This window comes from Peromyscus leucopus, chromosome 19, assembly GCF_004664715.2.
Source record: "Peromyscus leucopus breed LL Stock chromosome 19, UCI_PerLeu_2.1, whole genome shotgun sequence".
Lineage (NCBI taxonomy): Eukaryota > Metazoa > Chordata > Mammalia > Rodentia > Cricetidae > Peromyscus > Peromyscus leucopus.
Window position 1 is genome coordinate 42,274,233 of NC_051079.1, and position 23,772 is coordinate 42,298,004.

General features: G+C 43.9%; 1 protein-coding gene, 1 long non-coding RNA gene and 1 other non-coding gene across 3 annotated transcripts in view; 1 reads left to right on the top strand and 2 right to left on the bottom strand.

Moving 5' to 3' along the window:
• Znf608 (zinc finger protein 608) overlaps positions 1-23,772 on the bottom strand; it is a 107,879-nt gene that overhangs the window by 81,323 nt on the left and 2,784 nt on the right. The window contains 1 exon segment of the mRNA XM_037197148.1: positions 21,471-22,578. Within this exon segment, the coding sequence (XP_037053043.1) occupies positions 21,471-22,391 (921 nt within the window). The 5' untranslated portion in view covers positions 22,392-22,578.
• Positions 8,034-8,136, bottom strand: LOC114706102. The gene has a single exon (XR_003736488.1). It is a non-coding gene; the product is annotated as a U6 spliceosomal RNA (small nuclear RNA).
• Positions 9,328-10,078, top strand: LOC119086271. Its single transcript, XR_005089517.1, has 2 exons — positions 9,328-9,749; positions 9,861-10,078. It is a non-coding gene; the product is annotated as an uncharacterized LOC119086271 (long non-coding RNA).

Here is a 23,772-nt window from a genome sequence, read left to right on the forward strand (position 1 = left end):
AATTTACTCGGGCTCAAAATGGGAGACAGGCTCTTTGGCTTTAAGTCTGTTTGTGACAAGGTCCCACTGTGTTGCCCAGGCTGGCCTCCTCGGACTTGTGTGATCCTCCTGCCTCAACCTTCTGAGTGCTAGGATTAACAACCTGTGCGACACCACCCAATATGTAGAGATGTTACACTCCAAGGGAGCGTGAAAGTAGAGGGGGGTAAAACAAGAGACCCAACAGGTCGGTCTTTAGAGCATCACCCCATCCTTTTTTAAATTCTGTTGTTTGCGAATGTAATAATAGTTAAGTTTATTTATAATGTGACAGCACATGTAGTGTGTATGTGTGAGTGTGTGCATGTGTGGGGGTGTGTGATTGCGTGTACATATTAATTGTGTGCTTGGGTGGTTATGTGTGTGCATGTATGTGTGTATAAAGTATGTGTGTGCATGTGTGAACACCTAAAAGCTAGAAAACATTCCCTCAGAAAATGGACATTTTCTCCATCAATGTCTTCTAAGGAAGGTTCTAGATTGCCATTTCCCATATCCCTCGGGATTGGCAGTGTTCCATGAGGAGTCAGTGGGCATAATTCACACAAGATAATACTCCCATCTCCCTTCACCACTCAGAAATGAAAACGCAAAAGACCTAGGTAGGAATGGAGTCAGAAGTTGCGCTAAAACCACTGAGACCACAGCCTGCCCTCACTACTGCACTCCTTGTATTCTTCCTCTCCATCATCCAGCTCAAGCCACTCTGGAGACTGTATTTCCTCACGCACACCAACACTCCCCACCTCAGGGACTGCGCTCTGGGATCTTCACTCCATCCGAGGGTCAAATGGCTCTTGACTGTACTCACATCTTACTCACGCACAAAATCTCCCTTCTACCAGTTCACTCTTCCATCCTCCCCTGCTGGATTTTTCCCTTACAACACACACCACCATGAAACAAAAGGGTTTCTCCACAAGAAACTAGCATATTTGCTTCCGAGGGCAGAGTCTTGCTCACTACGGTGGCTTGGAGACCCAGACCCGGACATTCAAAAACTACTTGTTCAATGAAGAAATGGATAAAGGCATGAATAGAAAAACAAATTGAGGTATGTATAGGCATGTATATCCTGAATACAAAATAGTCAAAGATCCCTAAACCACAGGAGGAATGGAAAAAAAAAATGGACACACAACTGTTGTCTACAACATCTCTATTAATGAAATTTCTAAGTCCCTTAACACTGTAACAACTGGCACAGATGGTAAAATAAAATCTTCCTGGCCAGGGGTATCGTTTCCCATCATGCTCAGCATGTGCAAGGCCTGTGCAGTCACCAGCAAAAATTTGCTAGCTGTTACTGTTGTTTTAATCCGAAGGGGTTTTGTTTTTTAGCCACAAATTCTACCAACTCTCTGTGTGTGACACTCTACTCCATCTTTCCATGCTACAGCAGAGGACTTGTTCAACTGCAACCATCCAAGGCAGCCCTAGGTACCCAGTCTCCCTACCCTGACCCTCATGCCTATTAAAGAGCATTTATTGCCTCCACCCTGGTATAATTATACTCCTCCTCCTCCTTCCACAGCAGCATACAAACAGGCTAGTAAAAGTTCCTTACATTTTGAAAATGATAGATGGTGATTTTCCTGTCCCTTTATAAGACAGGGTCTCATGTATCCTAGTCTGTCCTTGAACCTGCGCTACAGCTAAGGAGGACACTATGGATCAATCTTAGGGCTTTGTGCAAGCTAGGAAAATACTCGACCTACATCCACAGCTAGAAACACCCCCTCCCACCCCCGGTAAATAACAAATATTTAGATTAATATTTCTGTCCTTATGTCAAGCCATTTAAAAAGTATTGACATATTCTGATTTTTTTCCACCATCTAGAAAATAACCTGAGTCTTCAGTGACATTTTGTGTTTCCCTGTTCCTGTGTTTCAGTAAGGACTACAATTATTGAGCTTAGCAGCCATTGATTCTGAGTCTCCTCATCTTAACCTGAAATCTTGGCAGCCTTTGGCACAGACGATCAGAGCCACCTGGATGGAATTTCTAAACTTGCTTTCCAGAAACACCAGATTGCCTGGGGTTTCCTGTTCCACCGCCCATGTGCCCCTGGCTCCTCTTAATACTCCATGGCTCAGCTCTGGTCTCTGTCTTTCCTAAGGACACTCACTCTCTGGGTGACTGCTCACAGCTTACCAACTTCCAAGTCAAACTTGTTCGAGTTCATCCCAGTCTGTGCCAACCCTAACCATCTAACTGAATGAATGAAGGACACAAGCGTCAATGTGCCTAGGCTGCATCAAAAGTGTATCATGGCTGGGTGTGCTGGTGCATGCCTATAATGGCAATACTCAGAGGATGAGGGCAGCTGATCAGAGGTTCAAGGTCATCCTCAGCTGTTTATTGAATGAAGCCTGTCAGGAACACATGAGACCCGAAACAAATTTAAAAAAAAAAAAGTGACTCGCCGGGTGGTGGTGGTGCACGCCTTTAATCCCAGCACTTGAGAGGCAGAGGCAGGCGGGTCTCTGTGAGTTGGAGACTGGCCTGGGCTACCAAGTGAGTCCCAGGAAAAGGCTCAAAGCTACACAGAGAAACCCTGTTGGGGGGTGGGGGGGAGTGACTCATGACTCTGGATTCCACTGACCCCACCCCATTCGGTTGTTATCCTTAACTCTCACTATTTCATTCACAACTCCAGATTGCTTTAGCCCTAGTCTATCTTTGCCTTTGGACAACATGACTACTTTCAGCCAAACTCTATAATTAACGAAGACACCTACCATGTCTCATGGGAGCTTCTGAAAAAGTCCTGTAACCAATTTCACTATGCCTCTGGCTGCCAGTTCCCCATACCGAAGAGCAGTCCAGAGGAAATTTTTTAAAACTCAAACTAAATCATGTTATTCCCTTGCTTAAAATTTGGAATCACATTTTCACTCCAACTAGAATCTGAACTCCTTAACCAGGGCCTACAAGGTCTTGCATGACCAGGCTAGGCCCAGGTCCCAATCCAATCTGGACATGGTCTGTGCAAAACACATGCCTCGTGTGTTATCTGAGGGGATTTAACAGCATGTGCAGTCAGCCAAGAAAAAGGCTAGGAAGCACATCCAAAAAAATAGTGCTTGCATCCAATCCAATCAATCCAGATTCCAAGCTCAGGCCCCCTCCAGCTCGGCATCACTTGCAGGATCTGCCGGCGCAGCTCTTTCTGCTCCAACTGGTCTTCCTCTTCCATCCCAAGCATGCACTTGACAGAGCTCTTTACCCTCCAATGCAGCTTCAAACCATAGCCACCTCAGCCTCTGAGATTCAGCTCTTCCATCTGAGCAATGTCCTGTCATTGAAAGTCTTAAGGAAACATTGCCAAAAGTAGCTCACAAGCGGGGCAAATCGACAGTTTTTTTTTTTTTTTTTTTTTTCCAGTGACCTTTTTGGTGGGCCCCTTACCCAGCTCCCAAATAATCACAGAGGCTTATGCTTTCTTATGAATATCCGGCCTTAGCTTGGCTTGTTTCTTGCCAGCTTTTCTTAACTTAAATTATCCCATCTATCTTTTGCCTCTAGGCTTTTATCTTTCTCTATTCTATATACCCCTCTTTACTTCTTACTCTGTGGCTTGTGTGTAGCTGGTGGCTGGCCCCCAATATCCTCCTCCTCTTCCTTCTCGCACTCCTCGACCTCCTCTTCCCAGATTTCTCCTTCTATTTATTCTCTCTGCCTGGCAGCCCCACCTATCCCTCTCCTGCCTCGCTATTGACCATTCAGCTCTTTATTAAACCAATCAAATGTTTTAGACAGGCAAAGTAACATAGCTTCACAGAGTTAAACAAAGGCAACACAAAAGAATGCAATACATCTTTACATCATTAAACAAACATTCTACAGCATAAACAAATGTAACACATCTTAAACTAATATTCTACAACACTGTGTCTTAAGATAGGCCAGAATTTCTTTCTTTTTTTAAAAGATTTATTTATTTTTGTGTGCACTGGTGTTTTGCCTGCGTGTATGTCTGTAAGAGTGTCAGGGTCATTGGAACTGGAGTTACAGACAGTTGTGAGCTGCCATGTGGGTGCTGGGAATTGAACCTGGGTCCTCTGAAGAACAAGCAGCCAGTGCTCTCAACCACTGAGCCATCTCTCCAGCCCCAGTCCAGAATTTCTAATGGAAAAAAAATGCAACTGTGTGCCTGTCAACCCTAACTCCCATTGTCCAAATCAAGGTTTGGGATGGAATAAAATATACCACTCCTGGCACAAATCCTGTCTTCTTATAACCTACTGTGGCCTTGGGACTCCAGAAGCCTGAACTGTATAAGACAATCCTCACCTCATCAGTAACGTACAGTATTCTTATTTCCATTCCTGGAATTAATTTATCAGGTTCGTGAGAAATCTGCAACAAATTGTAGAAATCCACAACATAACTGGACATACATATATGAAATTCATAACAAATACAAAATACAGAAACAAACAAACAGCATGAGTATTACTCTCAAGTTGTCTCACAGTACGCTTGAATGACGCCATCCATCCTCGGGATCTCATGTGCTTACTGGCTCTCTACATTAAGTTATAAAAGGTTTTTAAATTCAGGAGGGGGAAATGTCACATTCTGCTTCAATCGTATCACTTTCATTTGTAGTGCCATATTAAAAGAAATCTCTACAGAAGTGATAGAGCGTTTCCTAGTATGAATGAGGCCCTTGGTTGGGAAGAAGGAGGGGAGGGAAGGAGGAAAAAAGAAAGAGAAGAAGGGTCAAGAGAAAGAATAGAGCGAGCTGATTCTAAAATCAGCCTGACTCATAAGGAAGAAAAGATGGCTCCTCAAAGACCGTCACAGTAGCCAGCAACCACACCCTCCTGCCTGTCTTCCTACCAGACAAACCCTCCATTTGAGCCTCATTATCTCTGGCCTTTATCAGTCCATTCACCTGGACTAGGGAGGGTAGGGAGCACTATCTCAAAATCACCATTAAGAGCCAACCGATGGATTGCTAACCCAGGGCAAAGCTCTTGACAAACAGAGGGAGAAAAAACAGACTAGAAGCAGACAGGAGGCTATCAGAAGATGGAGAAAGATAGTTTTGCAGGAATTTAGCCAAGGGGAGCAAGGCAAAGATCACTTCCGCATTAGGGTAGAGAACCTCCAGCTAACCCTGCTCTCCAACGCCGTTTGTGTACAGCCCCACAGACTTCAACTTACTCCCACACCGGAAGCTTTCTCTCCTTACTCTCTTACACATGTCTTTTCATAACCTGAAACTCACCATACCAACATGACTGTCTTCTTCTTTTAAATCTTCCTTTCTTGCAAAACAACCTCGGTCTCAAACCTTGGGCTGATTTAAAGATCCCATCATCAACTATGGAAGCAACTGGTATGTGGTTAAGCATGACACATTGACTTAGCTCTCTTAGCTCACTGCTCTACCCTTTCTGATGTCTGGTGCATTTCCTTTCCCGTGTAAGAAATATGTCTATGTTGCTTCCTCATAGACCATTTTCCATAGCCCATGTCCACTTTACTCAAACAAAACAAACTTTGTCAATAGCCACACAGCCTCCCCTTCTGTCTGGCTATTTCCTGAAGCCATTGGTACATCATTTCTTTCTCTCCCTATAAATCTAGGTAATACCAAGAAAAAAAAAAATCAGCATAGAATCTATTAGCCTACCAACTTCAAAGAAAATTTACTAGGGGAAAAGAAAGGTAATTTATGAGGTCAAGAATTAGGTCATCAGTATCCTGGCTACAAAGCATGAAAGAGCCCATGTTCGCGCTTTCAGTACCCATCTGCATAAGAAGTGATGGGAAGGAGGAGGTCTTAAGTCATTTTGAAAGCATCCACAAGGATTAGTTTTACTCATTCTGGCTTGGCTATCACAGGCAAGAATTGAGAAGAAGGAATAGATGCTGAAACCAAACTCGCTGCGTCTCTGGGCCACACAGCATCCGTGTGAGAGGCACACGCTGGCCCAGGCTTCCAGGCCAAGGCCATGGCGGGAGCAGCCCAAGCAACTTGAATGGCTAATGAGTTAGTAACCAATGACCTTAACCAAGAATCGCCAGTGATGAGGAAGTCGGAACTTGCCACCCTTGTGAGGAAGCTGGCTCTGAGCTCAGGAACGACTAAACTCACAAGTATTAGGAGCAGAATATAATGCAATCACTCTTCTTCCGCCTCCTAAGCCTTCCTGTTGCTGTAGTCGGTTCTTGAAGCTTTCCCCTGCCTGTATATACATGTATGTGTGTGTTTAAGTCTATATGAATGTGTGTTTATAAATATCAACTATACATATATGCTATATTTAGTGATTTATGGTTACTTTTAATTCTTTTTTGTTGTTGTTGACTCGTTTCCCACACTCCCCCAAAGGGTACTTTGAAATCTTTCCAGTTTTTACAATTAAACCTAACCATCTGGACAAAAATCTTCACATTCACTAAATGAGTCACAGATTTTGTGGGTAAGCTGAGAAACTAAATGCTATGCTCAGCGCTAGGGTTTAAACCACATCTACCACAGCAAAACACTCTCTCTCCAATAATCTCTCCAATTATGCACGCACATTCAGACTCAAATAACATGGAGGCGACTACACCCCACTGCACAGAATTATTTATCCAGTTAGCTTCATTCTTTACGTCCTAAAACAAGCAACAACAAACTCCAAATGAGGGAGACTCCAGAAACCTTTTAGAATTCATGGAGATGAAAGAGAAATCATTACCTAGTTCTTTACCACCCTTTAACTCCTGCCTTCTCCTGGTGTATGGTGGCAAGCCACTCACCAGACTAGAAAATAACTTGAGGGGCTTGGGAAACAGATCAGCAGCTAAAAACCTATACCTAGAGGACTTGAGTTCAGCTCCAGCACCCATTTCAGGCTGCTCACAATCCAGCTTCAGGGAAGATCCAACACCTCTGGCCTCCACGGGCGCGCGCACACGCACACACGCACGCACACATGTGAGCATGCACATATCCCTACACACACACACACATATCATTTTAATAAATAGAATAAATCCTTAAAAGAAATCTATTTGAAAGAATCTGTATGTTGAGTGTTGTATTCTGTTAAAGATGTGGACTAAATAAACAGTTCAAGTATAAAAGTCTTCTGGTTTCTTCGGTGTTTACGACAATTGTCAGAAACTCAAGGTGTTTAGGATTTACTATCCAGACAGCTGAACTCTAACAAGGCAAGTCATTTCGTGTTGTCATCCGATCACTGGCACATACCAACAGCTACTAAGAGTACCCGTCACTGTAAGACAGGGCAGGATTAGCCCCTGGAAGTAACCGCAGCTACACTAGCTCAGGGCCATGGAAAAGATTGGTTGGTACCAGGAAATAATGTACGCGATCTTGCAGCAGGCTGGCGGATTCACGTGGTAGTCTTTCAAAGTGCACCTTAAGCCTTTAATATAAGCTAAGATAGAAAGTATTAGACTTGGTGTAAGCAGATTTATAGAAATCATTTTCAGAGCATCTTAGCTTAGCTCCTTCCCCCCACACACACACATTTTATGCTGGTAACAAAAAAGATCCATCCAAACAGCATATAAAACAGGCCAAACCGGACCAGCAAGACCTGAGAGGAACTCCTATGTTAAGTTATAGGGGAAAAAAAAACTCAGCACCTGCCCAGCCCATTCTTTCATTTGTTTGTTTCGTTTGGCTTGGTTGTTCGAGACAGGGTTTCTCTGTGTCGTTTTGGTGCCTTTCCTGGATCTCGCTTGTAGACCAGGCTGGCCTCAAACTCCCAGAGATCCGCCTGCCTCTGCCTCCTGAGTGCTGGGATTAATTTAAAGGCGTGCGCTACCGCCGCCCGGCCCTCCCCTATTCTTTATCCTCTTTGTGAATGGAAACGGATCACCTGAGTAGAAGGCATGTTTAGATGACGACTTCTTAAAAGGCAGTGACAACCGGCAAAAAAAAAAAGCTTTCTTTCCAGGAAAGGTTAAGGCTCTAGGGACATTCATGCTCACACCACCCCCATGTTCCCACACAGGTAAATATGGAACGCTTCACGAATTTGCGCGTCATCCTTTCGCAGGGGCCATGCAATGTCCCTGTATCATTTCAACTTAGGTATATGCACTGCCGAAGAGAGCACCATGTTTTTCCAATTTTACATTTACATTTTGGTTTGCTAAGCAAACATTAACATCTAAGCAAAGAATAATCACCAAAGAATCAAATTTAGGTGAAGAAGTTCATCATCTTAGTAATTTTTTTGGGGGGGGACAGGGTCTCCTATGTAGCCCTGGCTGGCCTAGAACTCACAAAGATCCACCTGCCTTGGTCACTCAAATGCTGGGATTAAAACTTTGAGGCACCAGGTCCAGTCATTCTTTACATTTAAAAGCACATTTTCATTTGCTCTGCTTGGCGACAAGGGTAGTTGTGGCCAACGTGAAGGTTTAAAAGTCTACAGTGTCAAATAATTAAGTTGAATTCTCACAGAAGGAAAATCAGGCCTCTTCACTCATTAGTATAGAATGTATTACCAGAAAAGCATCAGATATAAAGAATAGCACATTGCAAACGTCAGAAGCAGTTTGAGAATGAGGCCATTTAGACCTGATCTTTTATATCGTTTTTGTTCCTCAATTCCTTCGACGCCATTATATACTAGTTACACACTAGTACCTAGAAGAGAGCTCCCAAATAAAGCTACCAGACTGCCGTTTGGAGGGGAAATCATGCCATTTCAAAGGGATAAAAAGCATTAAAATAATAAGACCAAACCTTGAGGGAGAAGACAACCCAGGTCACTTTAAGCAGACTGGGATCTTGTAAGCTCAGTTTCTTAAGAATGTATCAAGTGGGACTAGAGGGGTGGCTCAGTGGTGGAGAGCACCCAGCTGGCTGGGCATGGTGGCACATGCCTTTAATCCCAGCACTCAAGAGGCAGAGGCAGGCTGATCTCTGTGAGTTCAAGGCCAGCCTGGTCTAAAGAGTGAGTTCCAGGACAGACAAAGATACACAGAGAAAGCATATCTCAAATAGATGGATGGATGGATGGATGGATGGATGGATGGATGGATGGATGGATGGATGGATGAACAGAGCACCGAGCTCGGAGGATCGGGTTTCAACACATAGCAGAGAGGCAGCTCACAACCATCTCTAACTCCAGTTCCAGGGCATCCAATGTCCTCTTCTGGTCTCTCTGGGCACTAAGCCTACACGTGGTGCACAGACACAATTGTAACCCAAACACCCATGCACATAAAATATTAAAGACCTCATCAAGTAGTGAACAAATGGTTTTAATGTTCTGGTAGGATGGCTTTGATTGTGGTGAGACAGATCAGAAGCCATTAAAGAAATATTTGGAACCGGAGTTTTCAGAACGTGTGACAGTTTTTAGACAAAGGAGCAGTTTGAAATAAGGGGTTTCACTCCTAAGACTGATGTAAAAATATAAGTAGTGAATGAGGAAGTGTTTAGACTTGACACTGCCAGAAAACAGTAGTTTACTGGAGACACCCCTACATCTTTTTATCCAAAAGATTAGAAGGCTGAACTACAGCTACTATGGGAACAAAGGCCATTGTTTCGGGGATTCTCTTGTACTAAGGAAAGTTCATCTGACAATGTCTAAAGAGAATCGCTCTGGCTTCAGACTTCCAGACAGCATCTCTTTGGCCCCTAGATTGCTATGTGACTTCGCTGCCTTCCTGGAGAGTCCCTTTGTAGTCAGAACCCAATGAAATAGGGGGTATTTCTAACGAATGTCCCAACAGTTCTGGAGAATGTGTTGGGTAGGACCTTGGGGTACCAAGGGCCCTCCACTACCCATCCTCATGCCCAAACCTGTCTTCTACTCCAGGTAGTAGCCCTCCCTGCTCGACCCTCCCCACCACCATCCCAAAGGAAACAGAAGACGAAACACAGCAAGAGTGTTCGAGCCCTTCTCTCAGCTACAAGAATCTTCGGGTTTTAACGTCATGGCCAGGCAAGGAACTGATAACCACCCGCCTTCCCAACTCTTGCCTCATTTCTCAATAGTTGGCCAAGCAGTCTTCCTGGTAAATACTTAAATAATTCCTTCTCTTGCCTCCCTACATGCAAAGAAGGGACCTGGGAGAAACACTTGCGCGTGATCACGAAGAACAACCCTGGGCATTCAATCTCTGTTATTTACAGGCTCATTTTGTCACCCACCAGTCTATAGGATTTAGTGAGGAGTAAGTCTTAGTGTGTAAACAAATAGTTTGCTCTACAATTAAACCATTCATTTGTCCTTTTTTTTTTTTTTTTTTTTTGTTGTTGTTGTTGTTGTTGTTGTTTTAACAGCTTGGCTGCGGCCCAACCCAGAGACTCCTAGGTTCGTTCATTATTTTGCTCTCCCAAACGGTTAAAAGGGAATAAGCTCATTCGGAGTTTAGAAAACTATGCAGCATCAACAAAGGCATGTAATGTTTCCAAGACGAACAGCGGTTTTCTAAATACACAATGAGTAGCTGTGTGCAGCAGCACCTCACCCACTCCCACCCCCAATCCCCAACACAAATACCAGGTCCCAATTAAGCATCTTGGGGGCCTTCAAAGAAGTTATGCTAAGTTGCAAATACAGCAAGATCCACTTGAAATCCAACTGTCCTGTGTGCTTTTCCTCCTAAGATAGGCAAAAAGATTGGGGCAGACTGACCTTATTAAGGGGTAATTAGTGAATCCCAGGAGTGGAAGGGCCACCACAGTAATGCTTATTATGAGGTTTTGGTACAGAGATGCAATGCTTTTTAAGCTAGGGGGTCTCCACAATCTAAGAGGCCCATGTTTTAAAATTGTAGGGATTTCAATCTGCCCATTTTTCTTTTAAGACATTAAGGGAGAAGAAAGGAAGCCACACACACACAAAAAGCTTGCTTATTGCTTTTATGAAGTTTGTATATAGTTTAAATTAAGGACTTTTGTAGAAATCATTTGAGCCATTTATATTTCATAGATAATAAACACGAAGAGTTTTGGTAAAATCATCTAAGTTATTTATATTCCATATATAATAAATAAAGTAAAAGAAGACCTGTTTAAATGCAGTGAAATAAACACTCCTTCTTGATTACAGAGATTGAAAATAGCACATAAAAAGGATGATGAAAAAAAATCAATCAACATGGGACTTTTATTATTATATGACAATGACCTTGAAAAGACAATGGCTGCATTCATTTACACGTGAAAGTGTTACTTAGAATCTGAGTGACGTGATCAACATAACCACTTTACCATCAATAAAACCCTTCACACCTCTTTAAAGCCCATTACTGTTGTTGGTATCAATCTGCCAAGATGCTGGAGGAAGGAACTCTCCTATAAAATGTGCCAATAAATTCCGCTGTTTACATCCTTTCATGTCAAGAGTACCACCTCTCCACCAGTGCTAAGCCACAGGTCCACTGTCATGTGTACTAAAATTCCCCAGTACAGTATTTGAGAAAGTGGTTTCCACGGGATGTAATGAAAGAGCATTCTCAACTTTTCTTTCTTGGCCAAGATTTAAACACCTCCAATGTTCACACAAATCAGGTGGATCAGCAACTTTGTGAAAATTCATTGAAAAAGGAGAAAACAGAGTAATGAACATTGTTGTATAAAAATTCCTCCCACAGTAGAAGCAACCTGAAAGCCAGAACCCAGTCCCTTCTCATAGTCCGTGCACTTCTGTATGGGGGTGGGAGTTAGGTCATGGGACTCCATAGGTAGCAATACAATGGCACCAACAACCCCAAGAGGTTGTGCCCCAAGGGCTTGGACACAATTGAGGGTACTTGTTAGTGCCTACAATGACATCATTAATGCAATCCTATTTATCAAACCAAGCGATGACCCAATTACTCTATCTGGGGTTACAGCTTTTGGCCATAAAAATGAAAGAATTTTAAAATGTAGCATGTAACTGTGTCTTGGCCAAATATAGCTGTGCTATATTTAGAAGTAACTTTGTATTTGTGTTCTATTAAAATACTCCACAGGGGCCCCTCCTTAGCCAAATATCCTGTTTTGTTTATTTTAGAAATTCTACAAAATGTTTTTTGCAAAACTTAGACATATGCGATACATTCTGGGAAATCTTGAAAGATGGCTGTGGGGGCAGGGGGTGGGGTGGGGAGCGGGGACCCTAACCAAAGGACTAGAGACCCCTGGAAGTTTCTGATAACCGAGAATTCTCCCTCTTCGAGTAAATCCAAGGGCTGAACAAATAATAGACAGACAGACAGACAGACAGATAGATAGATAGATAGATAAACAGACAAATAAATAGATGGATAAATAAATAAATAAATAATGTATGTATGTATGTTGAAGGGCATTAATTTGTTTCTAGATGTGTGCGTGTAAGTAAAACAGCAGTCATAATGTGGAAATTTCAGTCACATTTTACAACTAATTGGAAGCAGATTAGAATTCTGCCTCGGGGGAACGTTGTCAGACTAGAAGCTGGAGCAAATGAAGAAAGAGGTGAAGGCGTCCTGAAGAGCTGACAGATTTACTGCGCTCAGGGCCATAAACGGGTCCCCCGCTGCAAGGAGGGCGCGTCCCCGCAGTCCAGGAGCGCGCAGCGAGGCCCCTAGGGATCCAGGCTGCTCGGTATCTGGTCCCCTCATACACAAAACATAAAGGGACCTGCACAGTGACACACGGGTGGATGCCCAAGTCCAAGGGGGAGGGCCCTTCTTTGCTAGGTGGGGGAGGGGAGGGGGAAGGGGAAGCAGCTTGTGAGGGCTCATAGAGCCATGAAGTAATGGAAACAGCGGCTGGCTTTCGACTTCAGTGTCTGGCATCTGCTGCGCCATCACGGGAGAGGCTGGGGAAGAATTTGGGCAAGGAATGTAAATGGAGACAATTGCCCAAATGGAGCTGGATGCAGGGGGGTGGAGGGAGACCAATTGCTCCCTTCTGACACCACGTTGCTCCCTTTGGGCAGCAGCAAGCACACAGGAGGGACTTAAGTCAGGTTGCACCTTCCAGCAGTTGACAGATCTGGGAATGCTCAGCGCTTCTCCATCAGTTACCAAGATGACAGACAATGTAGACTGCCTCGTTGACCGAGTGTCCACCATTCATCAATGTTCTGCCCGACTTCCACTCAGCTTCACACGGAGTTAGAGCCCCTATTTCACTCACTTGCGTTTTTCTTTTTTTTTTTTTTTAAATCACCACTTACTTTTGATCTAGGTCAAAGGTCAGGTTCTATTTGTTCTTGCCTATTTTCTCCTTCGCTTCCTAGATTCAGTCCCTAATTTCATTCCCATCACAAAAGAGTTGGAACCCGGGGACACAGCACCAAGAGCCACTCTGCTAACCATGAACCCATAATAAAACCCAGATTTGATAGCGTTATCCATGTACTGTGGTGAGCCACATGCAAATAAACAGTTCTCCGTGAAGAATGAAATCCCAAGGTTTCCGTCCTTCCAAGTCAAACATTATTGTTTTGAATATGAGCAATCCATAAAGTCAGTGAAGGAGATGACAGGAAATTCAAAAGTAAGCTGGTCTGGCTGAGCACAGTTTGAAAAAGGAAAGGAGGGGTAAGAGGAGGGGAGAAGGAGGAATGTTCTCCAAGTCTCCCTCTTATTTTAAGTGAAGAATGAGCTGAACTGTAAAATCCACACAGGAACATAAACAGTGATTTTGCCGGGCGGTGGTGGCGCACGCCTTTAATCCCAGCACTCGGGAGGCAGAGGCAGGCGGATCTCTGTGAGTTCGAGGCCAGCCTGGGCTACCAAGTGAGTTCCAGGAAAGGCACAAAGCTACACAGAGAAACCCTGTCTCGAAAAACCAAAATAAATAAATAAAATAAATAAATAAATAAATAAATAAACAGTGATTTTATGCTAGCGGAATCCAAAAGTGAGGTGAGTACCTCACCCAAGCACAGCCCTCCAACATAGGTCGCTAACCTAACTGGGAACAACTTGGACCTGACCTTTGAACCTTCGGTGACTAACATGAAGGACAAAGAGGTGTAAGGAACGCAGCCAGTCAGAGAGCCAGACATGCTTTCTTACCAAACCAGGAGTTTTCTTTAACCAAAAGGGCGAAGAGTAACTTCCAGGAGTTTACCAAAGTGTGACCAACTGGAACTTTGTCATCGGTTGCTAATTGAAGCTTATAAAAGAGCCCATTTCTTAAAACACATCACAAACACTATATATGTGTGTGTGTGTGTGTGTGTACATATATATGCATATATGTATATGTATAAATGTATGTATGTGTACACACACTCACATATTTACTGCCACATGAGAAAAACCAGAATTCCTCAAGCTCACTGTTAGAAGATCAACACAACCAAAGACCAAGCTATTATTTCAAACTGTCAGGGGAAGGCAGTAAAATTGCTACCAGGTCTCCTTAAGTTACCCTTCAATAAAAAAGAAGCCATCAGGGAAATAAGAGGAAAAGAAAACACATCAAAACCTTCAAAGTCCCTTTAAGTAAAATTATACGTCTGTGGCACCATGCCATCTGCTCTCTGGTTAACATAATAAACCCATTCTCAACCCGAAATATGTGCTTTCTAAAATCATTATGAGCAGCACAAAACATAGCCAATATATTTTTATTTACTCCTAAACTGTGAAGCCTACAGTCCTATGGCATTGTTGGGGTATGCCTAAATGTCCCCCCGCTCAGCAGGTTGGTCTTAAGGTGCTAGCTGGCCATGAAGGGTCCCAGAAGGAAGAAAGCTAGGTGGCTGAGGGTCCCAGCGAATAATACTCAGACCGTGTTGGGGTGATGAGATGGGAACGAAGAGGGAGGGCTTTGACAAAGTCCACAGAGATGTCTGTTCATCATTTCAAACCCACTTGTCCTAACCAGAACAGCCTGATGGCTGGGTTCTCCATTGCAGCTACCTCACAGTCTTTACATTTTCATTTAGCTTCCCTGGGAGTCAAGCCTCCTGCTGAACACCAGATGAGAGAGCCCTGTAGTTTCAGGCCCATTGGCTGACCAAGCACAAGTCTTTGCTTTGTGATCGCTTCAGTTCGTGAAGCAAAACCCATCTCTTCGACTCCATCCCCAAAGGTGTCTCCTAAGCAAAACTCAGCAGGCATGCCACGTTCGGCTCTCAGAGCGAAGCAAGCACCAGTGCCGCCATCTTGAATTCCCCCGCCGCTCTCCAAATGACATTACAAACAGCCCAGCTGCTGGACGACCAGCTGAGGGGAGTTGAACAACCTTGCCTTCCGTGGCCATGGCGTTGGTTCCACTTGCCAAAACCTTTAGCAGGAAGCACTTGGAACAGGAAGCAAGTGGTCACTAGTGAAATTTCACTGGGGAGACAGAACTGGACACAGAGGGAGGGGCCTCCTTTCTCTGGAGCAGAGTGAAATGAAAAATTAGTGGTGCATTTTTTTAAAAAAGTACATTCACTCATTCCTTTATTCGTATAGATATTTATGGGTGCATCCGCCCTCACGTGAAGGGGTGTGCCCCTGCCACAGGGCACATGAAGAGGGTCAGAGGACAAATCACAAGCGCTCAGGTCAGTGTGGCAAGTGCTTTTACCCTTTGAGTCATCTCAAAAACTTTGGGGTTTGGGGTTTTTTTTGTCTGTTTGTCTGCTTTTGTTTTGAGAATAAAGCTCATACTATCTAAGACTACCACACCGACATCTATATATGCAATGACATTTAGACGCATAGACCTCTATGGAAGACCCCTTACCGGGCTCCAATGGGATCCTTACATTACTTACTCGGTGACCACCTAAGCCATCCCTGAAGTTTCACCTGTTTCCTGTCCCTTAACGTATTCAGTGACCCAGGCATCAGGCATATATGATGTGCCGGTAGCAATCCTAATAAAGAGGTGATGTTCTCACTGTGATGTTGCTGCCAAGGGTAACCCAGTGTTTCCTTCATTCTGGCTTCTACATGACAGGAGAATGCTATCCAGGTGACTTAGAAATCAACTGTTTATTATCCAAGCAAAGCCCTTGATGTTCAGATTGCTGGCAAGTTGAGAGGGCTGGCAATCAAAACTATGTTGTGCCAGAGTAATTACTATGACAAACTTCCCAATGCTTAATATGAAAGAATAGGAGAGCATGATCCCTCCACCTCTTCTGCACCTCTAGAGTGTGTTCAACGTGGCAATTATCTCCGTTCAAGCTGCAGAGTTTAAATTGCATTGAAACTCAATTATACCCATGACTTTTTTAAACATACACTTCAAAAGGCAGGTTTCATCACACTCAAATCACTGAGCAAAATCTCTTTCCCAGCTTATAAAAAAGAGATTTTTATCCCCCTCCCATGAGACATCTTCAAATACAAAACTGACTTTCCCTGAAGCTTTGGATCTACTTTTTTTTTTTGCCTGTGAATGCAGAAGGAAGGCTGAGCATTGTTGAAAGACAAAGAGGGTGCCCACCTGATTTTAAAACAAATGGTTCAACCTGCAGGTCTCCTAAATGTCATTCATTACCAACAGCCCCGACTGCCATCACCTTCAAAGAGCAGAACAGACACAAAAACACTTCCCTTTGCTACTCTTACAAAACGCAAAGGAAGGAGAAGTAGTAACTTTATGATTTAAGTGCTTGTGGCTAAAATAGCTTTCCAATTATCAAGGGCCTCTTAGACTGAGCAAGAATGCATTATGTGCTAATGACCACAACCAGGGGTCCCTACTCCGCTCCTTTGTCAGAACCCAAGCAGATAGTCCCCTGCAGCTTCACCATTAACATGTCTGTTTCCTGTCAGCCCACTCAGAGATAATGTCATTTATCTCAGGAAGGCACAAGCCCAGTCATTAGCTTCAATAAAAGACCTCAAACAAAGGCCGGATAATGTCTTACCCAGGGTTCCCACTAAGCCCAGAACCAAAAATCCTGGCGTCTAAGAGTCAAGGACTCAAAAGCTACCCTTAACAGAGTATGTTGTTGCTTATCGAGGATTCTGGAGTATGGCCTATGTATAGTAAACACAAGTCCCCAGGACTATCACACAAAATTAGATTAATGAAGAGTGATGACCAGGGTTGGCCCTGGGGAGCCTTTCCCCCTGGTAGCCTCCAGGAGGAAAATTGACAGAATCATTTAGATCTTTTGAAGACCTGACCCCCTCATTGTGAGGGCCTGTAGAAACGGAATAACCCATAGGAAGTGGTCAATGGCTGAACTTTTGGAAACCCTCCAAATAAAAGTGGAACTGGTTAAAAGAAATGTGGGAACATGTGTTTTCACAGTGGTGCTCGAATTACTGCAATTTCAACTTTCTATGAAGTACCAGGTGAACTTTTTTTAAATTAAAAAAAAAAAAAAAAAACACAGCCATCGTCAAAGTTGGGGTAAATCTCAGCCATTCATTCAATCCCCATGTTTCATGCTGGAAACGAAGACCAGATGGTACTTTCCATGTTATTTGAGTCTGGTTATTGAACACCTCTGTGGCTTGGGAGATTTCTGCTTAGCACTTTTAGCATTCATTTCATTTACTAACTATAAAATGCTGCTTAGGAAAAAATAAGTCTTTATAACACTCTAATTAAACCAATCTTGCACCCAAGCAATTTCACTTGAAGAACATACTCTTAACCTTAGGACATTTGAACATCCAGCCCCTCCTCCTGCCTCCCCACCCCCCTTTGGATTTCGAAGCTATTTGACAAGGTATTAAAAGCAGCTGAACATTACCCTCTAAAGCTCAATCTGGAGCGATGGTGCCTATTTTCACTTTTTTTTTTTTCCTCCAGCAAACCTAACAGATTTCAAATGCTAAACTCAGAATTCAATGAAGGCTCTGATCACACACAAATACTCCAGGACCCATGTGTTCTCACAGATACCACTGAACAGCCCCTCGGTCACCCTCCCAGGGTGTCTACTGGAAAGGGGGGAGGGGCACCTATGCAAGGCTCACAGGAAGCCACTTCTAGCTAAATCCACATGTAACTTTCAAAACAGTGCACCGTCCAACTACAGCGGACTGGGTTGTTTCATTAAAGCCAGTGACCTTCCTGCCCTTTCATCCCACCTTAGATCAAATGCACTCCCTAATTCACAGGACACACTGTATTATGGGGGTGGGGGGGACAGAGCCACAAAAGTCATTAATCAAAATATGTTCTTAAACTGCTCGCAGTCACTTAGAGAATGTGTCAGGATTCCCTAGTGAAGTGTAAAAAGGCTTCTGAAACAAAATGAGTGATGTCCTCTTATAGACAGATCCATTTATAGACACCATCTTTAGGAAGGCAAGACCCATAGAAATGAAAAGTTTATGGTATTACAGAAATAACCCTCCTTGGAACACCTACCGCATAGGACACTAAGACAAACCTGTATGACCTGTGCCTTTCATTTATTTCTGTTTCAGTATTGGCTGTTGTTAGGGTGGTTTTCCTGTGTGTTCCCCAATAATCTAGTGATGGAACGACCCCCCACTGAATGTAGCAGTACTCAATATAACTGTTTAATCCAGCCCAGTGGCTCCTTGTCTGAAAAGTGTAAACTGTAAGATGATGAAGGGAGACGGCTTCAACGCAGGACCATTACACTGTGAAAGGAAGGAGGAGGAAGGTGGAGAGGCAGGTTTTAACAACCAAAAGCCAACCCATCAAATCTACTTACTCAGACATGTCACTGGTGGCTTAACCACAAAATGGGCTATAGAAATATAGCTCAAACATCTTGGAATTATGGCATGTTTTGATTTTTTTTTCACGTATTAAGGGAGTGGCGACTTTTACAACATACTTGTGGTTTCCACATAAAGGATCCAGAACACTCACTGATTTAATTAGGTTTTTCCTAAGGTCCAATTTATCATGTTTTACATGACTCTGTGTAGTGAAGAAACAGACCAAAAATAGACAGTTAAGCATGCTGTGAAAATGAACCAGTGACAGCAAGTCTTACGAATCTCATCTAACCTTCCAGCCAGGAAAAAAAATAAATAAATATATACTAACAGCACACACATTGCCCTTAGGTTTTCAATGTGCTCCTCCTACACACACTAGAACCACACATAATTGCTGCAAGCTAATCATGTTTACTCTGGAGGCACTTGCTCTTCAATAACCTGGTTCTTCAAGCAGTGTTGAACTTTTAAAAACAAAAAACTTCAGATATGAAGCCTTTTTTTTTTTTCAAGTCAAGTTTTTGCTTTCTAAATAGGCATCTTTCTGCCATGAGAAGTATTTTCTAAAGCCAAGCCTAATTTGACATAACCAGTAGTTAGTGGAATTAGGTTTGCTTCCCTACATGGTATTATTATTCATGCCCAAGAGTTGCCATCTCTGGGAGCCAAGGGTGGACATATTACTAAGTCGTTTGGGGGGTAGAGAGGACGGTGCTTAAGGAGTGGTGTTTGAGATCTCAGGCCAACACCCCAACTTGACAAGAGTAGCCAACACTGTGGGTCCCAGGCCCCTGGAAAGCATCCGAAGATCTCTGGGCCAACACTAGTGGCTGAGGTTGGTGCGCTCAGCGGGGCAGCGCTCTCTCTTCCCTCCCCCACCTCGGCCCCCACCGTGACGTGTTTGCTCTTCATTTATGGAATTCATATGATTCCATTTATCCTGCTCGGCCTGAAGATGCATTGCATGTGCGTGAATAATTTAGCTCTTCCATTCCTCAACCACTTCCCTCTGTGACTGGGAAGCGAAAAGAACACAAAAACCAGAGAACCGACACCACGCACTAATCTCGGTTGCCATGACAGCAGCCTTTGAGATCCTGAAATGTTCCGATCGCCAGCTAAACAAAATTGTTGAATGTGAACATTTGGCTGGAAGATTAAAAGGCTAAGGAGAATGCAAAAGGGCAGAACCTCCCACATTCCCAGCAGCCAGTGGATCCAATCAAACAGCGCTGACTCCTTAACCACAGCATTGTGAGCACTGGATTAGGGCAATTCATCCAGATAGTTAAGGCAGATTAGAGCTGCAATTTGAAGACTATTGGCAACAAAAGTAAATGCTCCACTGTACTAAGTAATAAGAAGATTTCAAAACGTCTTGTAGTAGAAATTATGTGAAATCGCACATTTAAACTAAGAAGCAAAACCTGAGTAATTTTTTTTTAACTTCGTTTAGATTCATCAATGTAAAAAGGCTAAGAGGATTTGGACTCAAAAAGTAATCAGTGGCCTTTTGCAAGTTTGACATCGTTGTCTACACCTTTCTCTACCTCCATCAATGCCTGCAATCAGAACTTTACTCCTATGTTCTAATTTAAATCTTGAGCACATGCAGTCGAAAATAAAAAGGATCAGAGAACTGTGAATCATTGCATGCAGAAATAATTCCCAGGAAATTTTTTAGTATCACTTACAATTCAGATCAAGACAGAAAGGGGGGGGGAACCCACATCATGTAATAAGCATATATAGAAGAAATCCCATTGCTACAACCACTTGATAGAATAACTACATCTGCATGCTACAACTTGTGGAATGGATCTAAAGATTAATGTCATAGAAACACCACTCTCACCTCCCAATCAATATTCCTGGTAGACACAGACCCATCAGTGGCCAGACATTACCCCAAAGCAACGGGCATCCCAGACAAACAAGACCCAGGCCTCCAAGCCTTAGCAAGGTGACACTGGGGGCAGTTTTTTTTCCAGTACAGCTTCTAACCACAGACTTTAAAGCAATGACCAAGAGGGGTGCAAGGGTCCAAATGGCCTAAGCCAAGCATTGTTAAATGCAGCACACATTTCTAGTATTTCCCTTCGCTGCCGCCACCATGCCCCCTTTGGTTGGAGCGTCACATTTCAGGAACAGGAGCCAAGTGTGCTTTCCAGTTCTTACTTACTGAGCTTTCAGCTGCCCAGGCAACCTAAATACCCAAGCGATAGCAATCTCCCAGCTCCAGCGGCAAATAGGTGAGAGAGCAAAGGGAGAATACTCATAGCCACCAAAACCATCACAGTTAGGAAAGCAGTGACCAACACTCCAAGCTCGGGAGTACACCCTTGGACAGAGCTGTTTTGGGATAAGTAACAGAACAATGAGTGTAAATAACCCTTCACACTCCTTTCCACAGAGGGAACTAGAACCCTGTTCCTAAGGACACATTCTTAACAATAACACAGACGACAATTCTCCTTTGGGAAGAAACCAGGACGAAAGACAAGCTAGTGTAACAGCAGGTTTCCTATTCAAAGCACACGGACAACTTGCTGGCTGGCCAGAAGCCCTTACAAGGCGAAAGGCACTTAGGACACCCATAGCCTCCCACCCCATGACCTTTCAAACCTGGCACCACGAGCAGCCGAAGCAGCAGAAGCAAGAGCCAAACACTGCACTCAGGATAGCCCCCCCACCCCCCCGTAAAGGATGACCGTCATAGAAATCTCACAGAGAACCCGAAAGCACTAGGAAGTGTAAGGCACCCGGAGGCACATCCCACATCCCCAAACAGATGCACACAGAGTGGGACACACAAGAAGGCGACCTTATTATCCTACCTTCTCGGTTTTCAGTTTCTTGATTCGCCTGTGGCTCTCCTCCTCCTCTTCTTCCTTCTTGACCAACATAGAGTTTCCCATGAGCGCTGAATCCGGGGCACTTTTGCTAACTTCCCCGGCAGCCGCGACGCTGCCACTCCCAGCGCCCCCGCAGTGGAAGGGGCTCGCACCGCTTCCATTGCTCTTGGACCCAAAGCCATAGAGGTGCCCACCACCGGAGGGGGCCTGACCTCCGCTGCCATTCTGGTGGACCTGCAGCAGGTCGTGCTTGTCTTTCCGGGATCTCGCAGCATCCTTATCCCGTTTGGCGCCTCGGCTGCTGTGGCTTTTCCCTGGCTTCTCCTCCTTGTTTTTCCCACAGGAGCTTGCCCCCGCGGCGGCAGCCGAGGTCCCGGTGCTGGTACCGTTGCTGTTTGGGTTGCCGCCGCCGCCGCCGCCGCCGCCGCCGCTCACACTTTGACCCAGCGCTGAATTCATGCCAGCAGCCTCTCCAGGGCGCCCTTGGACTTCCTGCCTCTTGCCAGTGCTGCTGATCTCGGGAATTCCATACAAGGCAGCAGAAGGCAGAGATTTATTAGCATCCTTAGAAGTTTTAGCCCTTTTCACTTTTGATTTGCTGGTCTCTTTGTGTGAATTCCCCTGGGGAGCGGAGGGCTGAACAGAAGCAAATTTTAGGCCATCAGCTAAGGCTGAGGTAGCACCGGTCCCATTGGAGGCCGGACCTCCACAATCCTTAGTGTTGCTGTTGGTAGTGGTGTTAGTGGGATTATTCATCTCAAATTTCTGTCTGTCCTTCTCCAAATCGGCGTCCAAATCAATGATTAAATTTCCAACCCCGATTTCCCAATCATCGCCACTGTCGTAAGTATCAACTGTATTTGGATCCACACCTTTTCCTGCAGTCGAAACGTTCACGGACATCCTGAAGATGAGCTCTCTAGATTAAAAATCCGATGAACTTTCCTTGGGAGATGAGGGGACATTCGTTTAACTCCGCTGGGCTTTCTCTTAAAAGAAAAAAAAAAAAAAATCTTCCAATCTTCTGCTTTTTCCTGCCCCAAGAATGTGTCCAGGGATCTCACACCCTTCACACGAGGTCCACCATCTCCTGTGGAGGGGGAAAAAGTCGAATGTTTCTGGTCTGGATGTTACCGGAATAGAAAACGATTAATACTGGGGAGTCAGTAAGGGGTACAGGGAAGGACAGAGAGTAGGGGCTTATTATTGTCTCCACAGCCCAATACCAGGTTTAAAGGAAAACAGCTAGACTTGAAAAGCACCCGCTGACAAAAAGCATCTTATAGAAGCTAAAATGAAAAGTCCTCTCAACAACAGGGAATAGCCAGTTCTTTAAAAGCGTTAAAATATCTCCGAGGATCTGATTCAAGTCCAGAAAGATTTTTGTGGCTTTTTTTTTTTTTTTAAGTTGAACATTTTTCGCCTGGCACATGGGTTATTTCAACCCCAGGAAAAGATCCCGGACACTCAGACAAGAAAAACACAGTGTTAAACATCTCTAAACATGTCCTGGCTCCTGCAGTGTAAATAACCAGGCCCTGAAAGTTCTCTGGGACCCGTGTTCAGAATGATGTCACTAAACCTTCCTTCTTTCTAATTCTAATACTTCTTACAAATTGCCTGGGAAATCTAGGTTTTGTTTTCCATAAGAAACAGGAAAAAAACAAAACAGTAGTCCCCCTCACACACAAACATACCAGCCCCTTCCCCCCACAGCCACACAATTCTTTCTGAAACATATACAGACCTCTCTAAGAGTATTTCTCTCAGTAAAAAGACAGTGTGAGAGGAAAGGTTAAATATATGCCTTTTGAGGAAAAAAGGAAAATCCATCTAAACAATTCTGCCATACCCCTGGGTCACAGAACGGCTCAGTCTGTTAAACATGGTGCTACTGACCGTGGGGAAACTGATTAAGACATACACTTTAAGTGATCTGCACCACGGTGGCCTCAGTGACCACAAATGTGTGTTTGACAAAGAGCAGTTAAAACAGTTTTTAAAGGGATCAGCCCCTTTTAACAGTTGATTGTCAAGAAAATAAATAAATACACACACACACACACACACACACACACACACACACACACACACACAGAATGCTTACCTTTTAATCCTTTATCATTTTTTTAATTAGGCCCGAAAATCAAAAGGTATTTCTCACTCCACTCGGCACACAAGCCTGTGCCTCATTTTACTTAAACACCAAATGATGAAAAAGGAAAAAAACCAAGTAACACATCTCAGCCAAAATAATCACTCAGTAACATTATTCCACTTCCCC